This window comes from Mytilus galloprovincialis, chromosome 7, assembly GCF_965363235.1.
Source record: "Mytilus galloprovincialis chromosome 7, xbMytGall1.hap1.1, whole genome shotgun sequence".
Lineage (NCBI taxonomy): Eukaryota > Metazoa > Mollusca > Bivalvia > Mytilida > Mytilidae > Mytilus > Mytilus galloprovincialis.
Genome location: NC_134844.1, coordinates 56,859,478 through 56,865,477, shown reverse-complemented (window position 1 = coordinate 56,865,477; position 6,000 = coordinate 56,859,478). Strand labels below are relative to the sequence as shown.

The window sequence follows — 6,000 nt, the reverse complement described above, 5'->3', positions numbered from 1 at the left end:
CAAATTATATTACAGTACTGCTTTAAACTATTATGTATTTTTGATAAGACACTCATGTCTATGGATGTTATATAAGTCCATTGTAGGTGTTTAAATGGAGGATCCTATTACAAGGAAACACCGTATTGAACTTCACCCGATTTAATGGTTGAATGCATACAAAACAAATATATAAATGCAGTGTTAAAGTCCGGGTGTGCATTTATAGAAACCATAAACATAAAATATAGTAACGATCTAATAACCCATATAAGTGTTACACAGAAATAAACGAAACACGTTTCGCAGAACCATCTTATATGTTTGCAAATAATATTAAAAGTTTACGCCACATTAATATTTCCCTATATTGAATATGTTTATGCGCAACTTAGCTAGATTCATTAAATTAAGTAATATGTATTGAGTATCAAAGTTTTATTCTACAGTGGATCATACACTTATGGACAAAGCTACAGTAAAGGTGAGGCATTTCTATTATTTGTATGTGAGCACTTAAAACATCATAGATGATACTTTTTTCTTTCTTTATATTCATTTTGTTCAACCTGAAATAAACTATGCATGTGTAAAAAGGTTTGTGTATAGCTTATTTATCATGTATATCTAGGCAAAACAATTATGTTATATTTGTTATTCTCGTGGGATTTTGTCTGATGCTTGGTCCGTTTCTGTGTGTGTTACATTGTAGTGTTGTGTCGTTGTTCTCTTATATTTATGCGTTTCCCTCAGTTTTAGTTTGTTACCCCGATTTTGTTTTTTGTCCATGGATTTATGAGTTTGAACAGCGGTATACTACTGTTGCCTTTATTTATGTTAAATTGGAATAGGGACAAATAAAGAGGATCTTAGAAGATAAACACAGTATTTGTAAGATGCAATTAGCATGGTGTTATAACAGTTAAATAACATGATTAATATGAATGTCGAAAGAATAAATGTATATACTATCTAGGAGCATAGATTGATCTACACACTACAAAAAACAATAATCTTCCTCAGCGTAGTCTAATGATATGAATAACATATCGCTAGAAACTAAAGGAGCACGTGCGTTGTCAATGAAATTAACAACGTCCTCATATGTAAAATAGCGATAAACAGATTATCATTGGTTATCTCAACTTGATTGCTTTTCTCACTTTCGTCGTACAGGCTGAAGCGAGAAAACCAATCTCGTTGAGATTACCAACGATAATCTATAATTATGACATATTTTTGTATTGTAAATTATTAGCTGGTGTGTCAACTAAAACCCATACCTTTGGTTGAAAAGTTTTATTTTTCACAGATCCTAAGAAATCGAATGTATTCATAATGTTGTGTCCGTTTGCTAATTTGAAAATGCATTATTTATATAGTTTTTGTTAATTGTTATTAGTACTTAGTTTTTGAAAAAGCTACAAAATATAATCATATTGATAAAGTGCACATTATGTAGCCGGTTTACTCTGGACAGGATACCATTCCGAATGCATTGCTTTGAATTCATTTTAAAAAGTTGACCAACATCTATGAACATTTAAGATAAATAAAAATATTAACATCTTCAATTTAAGGTGTTATCGTGGATTGGATTTTCGTCGGTGGTTATTTACCGACACTATTTTATGAAGATCTCAGACGACAAGGGAACGTTTACTGAATTCAAAGGAGAAGACAAGGACACATTAACTGAACGGGTAACAAAAGATAAAGGAACATTGACTGAATTTATACGAGAGGACAAAGGAACGACAACTGAATTGGCATGCAAAAATGAAGCAACATTAACCGAATGGAAAGGAAATTATTGTTGTGTTTCAACATTTATGAGGTAAGAAAAATGCAAATATAGTTTTTAATATTGAATTTTATAACTTCTAAGTATTGATCGTATTTACAATTTAGTGCTGCGATTCTATTTTTTGGTAATTTAAAGTATGACATAATGCTTTAATGGCACATACACGAAAAAGACAGACCCTAACCTATCTGCGTTTTTTTTTTCCAGTTTGAAACATCTAAATGGAAAAATACTGGCACGAAATTGTGTTCGCATAAATCTAAATTTTCATTTTATAAAATAGTATTGCGTTTAACATGTTTAATATTTTCGAAGCTATGAATAACAGAGTACAACAAACGAATGTATTATAAAAATCATAAAGCATATATAGCATGTATAGTTATGCTCCAGATATTGACTGTTTTGAATGCTGTAATATGCTACTTGTATTATCATGTTAAACTTGTGTACGCGACCATTCACTGTTATATAAATGGTATTGATTGCTCAGTTCAAATTCCAATGCCTTTTTCCGAATGTAATCATGCATAAAAAATTGTTTTATATCGATGCCGCCTTTTTTTCTAGTGTCATGTGGTATTGTGTTATATATCATATGTGATGTTGAAGAACAGTTATGTATTGTTTACCTTGTCTTGTTCTACTAATCATGTTTAAAGCTTGTTATTTAGTTTCGACATTGATCTACTATGTTTTATGTATCAGCATTTGTGAGTTCGGTTTTTGAAATGATGTTTGTTGCATACGTTATGTTGTCGCAATGTACAGTGCGCGGTAAAATCAAACACAATTTTATCATATTGGTTTTTAAATAAAACATACCAATGACATAAAGTTATTATTCGTTCGCCAGGCTCGCAGTAGTCTATATGCACATCAAACTCGTTAGTAGCGCTTGCAGGTGAAACTTCCATTTGTTTCCCTATAAGTCTTTGTTAAATTTGCACTTTCGAAAAAAATATGCAGAATTTATCTGGGTTTCAAATAAAGAAATACTTGGCATGAATAAAATGTTATATTGTTCAGTACTACAGACAAAAGAGTAGGTCCAGTAAGGGCCGATTTTGGCCTCAAATTCCAAGTTCATCTAACGAAAGATGTTAGACCATTTTAAACAGTTCAGTGTCTATTTCAAATGATTCGATTAGTTTATTTGAAAGATTTTAACTGAGTTAGTCCTTAAAAACGCTCCGATTCAAGCTTAAATATGAATAATCTTTCAAGTATGCCAACAAACGTTACTTTTCAGATGTTTTTTGCCAAAAATGAAAGTGGTCGCATCTGTGTTCATCCTCAACCTTTATATATATTATGTATCATCATCAAATACAACTTACATTTCAATATTATGAATGAACACGAATGCGGCCACTTTCATTTGAGACGGAAACCGTCTAAAATTTAACTAAAACGCTAAAATTGTGAAGATTTCAGTAATTTAGCATGACTTAATGATGCTCGTATCCGATATATGTGCATTGTATGGTCAAAAACAGCACATATATATGTAGCAGAAGCATTCCACTTTCCAATAAATAGCTTAAAGATTACATTTTCACAATTTTGTAAAACTGCTATATTTTGGGGCAAAAAGGGGTCTTACTGAACCTACTCCTTTTAACATAACATTTCATTGCATATAAGATAATAACCATCACGGGAAGTTAACCTATCAAACGTTCACTACTTTTTTCCTGTTTACAAGGTTATGTACTCATGTAGCCTCAAGTTTACAAAAATAGTTTAAAGAAAAACCAAATAAAAAAGAATGGTGCTTTTATCAAACAAGATAAAGGTTTATTACTCAGAATTTGTTAACTTCAATGAAATGTTGGATTAATTTCCCGCAACTGTCAAATTCAAAGGAATATTTTTGTTCGACCCTTTTCCATTTGCAACCTGGTGATTTGGTGGTATTACACCTGGATTTAAAAAGTTAATAGACAAAATCAGATATAAAGTTGAAGATTAAATAAATATTAAAAAAAACAAAACAAATCGGAAAATCTGTGTCAAATGTGGTTAAGGTCTCTGTCTAGGGGTAGATAATCCTTACTGCTACGAATAATTTAATGTTTACAAACTGTTAATTAAGATACATATTGTTTATTGTATTTAAAAAAAAACAATGATGACTTATTGACAATTTATACATTTTGGTCCACTATGAATATGGCTCGGTTCATCTACGTTAGAAAATCCCTAGTTGTTTGAGCATTTCTTAATTGTATAAACTGTATATTTAAAAAATGAAAATAACCTCTCCTGTAAAACCATTTGTTCTGTTGTCGTCTTGAAGTAGAAATACAAATCCATTGTAGAACAGTTAGCATCCACAGATAGTAATGTAACTTTTCTTTTTAGACCATTGTTTGAACCAGGACAACCATCAGCTGTAAATATGACTCCAAAGACAGTTGTTTTAACATGGGATGCACCGCATGCAGGAACTCAATTTGTGCACCATTATGAAATACATTGTAAAGAAAGACAGATGAGCGAGAGTGACTGCTTCAGATCTTCTGGCAATTCTAATAAATACATCGTACATGGCTTGAAGGAAAACACGGAGTATGAATTTACAGTTCAGGCCATTAAAGTTAAGGGAACTAAAGGACCTTGTAGCAAAGCTATTAAGATTTCAACCACTACAAGTTCACATAATAGCATGGAAGGGATAGGATATTTCCGGTTTAGTTTTATTCTTCAGAAATTTGGGTGAAGCGATGTTTCATGATATTATGCATGATGCATATATTTTTAAAGTTGTATGATAAACATAATTACGGAGTGGGTAGCATATCAATATTACACTTGTTATAATTTATTTTGTTTTTACGAGAAATCATTCTGTAAAAATGCGAAATATTCTTTTACACAAATTATATTGACTTAATAAGTCTAAAACATAGTGCTTTTACTTCTGTAAGTAACATCTCGCTGTACATGTATAATGGTGAAATTATATAATTACACGACTCTCTTGACGTGCATGTTATTCCTTTGAAGCTTATTGGTTGTTTCACTTTTTGGTTAAATAATTGTTTAATATCTGCATTACTTTAACACAAAAGTACATACAGACAATGTATATCATTGGCGAAACAAACGTTCTTTTAATTCGTCAAAATGACTATTGTTTCGAGATGATGTCCTAAAGTGTTTACGCAATTGTGTTTGTCAACTACTAGTGTAAAGATTATATATAAAAAAAGGACTGATATATTCCTTCTACGTTAATTACAACCTTAGTTTTAGTTCATCTACATTTTTACGAACTCAAAATGTTTAGTTAGAATGTATCTTGTTTTTCAACCTATCATCAAATGACTGTCTGCTTTTCTACAAGTATCTACAACTGATAGTCTCTCAGCAACGACAGAAGTGTCAGGAATAGAATGCATTTAATCAGATTGCATTATTCAAACCAACGAACGTGAATCTCAAAATCAAAATATTAGAAGCTAGGCAGGGAAGTCTAAACCATATAACGGAGTTTGACTTTTTTTTCTTGTTTTATGTTGTTACTACACTGTGCCAAATACTGTGTGTGCTCGCCCCACTCAACGAGCATGTAAATCGTTGTAGTTAAAGGTTTGCTTATTGTTAAAGGTATATAATAGTTGCCTACATCCACGTCTTCTGAACTCTAGTGGATAGTAGTTGCATTCGTAATCTTATCAGATCTCTTTATTTTGTTTAAGATCAACTTTGTCAGAACGAGTCCCGACCTTGCATAGAACAGTTTATATACAGATATTGATTGAACGCGACGAAAATATCTAAACAGGACTGAAATGTGGAAGAAGTCTGAAAAATTCTCTGAAAGACTTAAAATGACTTATCAATATATTGTTCAGTCTTTCAAAGGCTTTTCAGATCAAAATGACAATTTCGGTTTAACCTTTGTTTACTAACACTATAGTAACTACATTTTGTATATATATCATTTTGAGATCATTATACCATACTTTCAACACAGAAGCGCATTTAAACAAGATAGAACCTAATATATAGCAAGATTGTCGAAAGAGGGGGGGGGGAGTATTTTGACTGTAGCATTTAGCATTTAACATGGCTGTTAGCATACACAAAAATAATAATAATATCTTTTATACCTGTATCCTTGATCTATGCACTCATCTGGATCTACCGTAAACAGGTACATGTACTCAACATAACTAGTTGTTAGCCCAATGGCCCGTTTTTAT

General features: G+C 31.5%; 1 protein-coding gene across 1 annotated transcript; it reads left to right on the top strand.

Annotated features, from left to right (window-relative positions):
* The first annotated feature begins 227 nt into the window (after window positions 1–227).
* LOC143081795 (uncharacterized) lies at window positions 228–4,771 on the top strand. The gene is made up of 3 exons (XM_076257490.1): window positions 228–463; window positions 1,560–1,816; window positions 4,154–4,771. Exons 1-3 carry the CDS (start codon window positions 443–445, stop codon window positions 4,509–4,511), a joined length of 636 nt encoding a protein of 211 aa, XP_076113605.1. The 5' UTR covers window positions 228–442; the 3' UTR covers window positions 4,512–4,771.
* The last annotated feature ends 1,229 nt before the right edge of the window (window positions 4,772–6,000 follow it).

Excerpts from the sequence above, each read along its gene's own strand:
- LOC143081795 (XM_076257490.1), top strand. The coding sequence starts at position 443 with ATGGACAAAGCTACAGTAAAG. Across the intron at positions 464-1,559 it reads TGGACAAAGCTACAGTAAAG|GTGTTATCGTGGATTGGATT; the intron begins GTGAGGCATTTC and ends CTTCAATTTAAG. Across the intron at positions 1,817-4,153 it reads TGTGTTTCAACATTTATGAG|ACCATTGTTTGAACCAGGAC; the intron begins GTAAGAAAAATG and ends TTTTCTTTTTAG.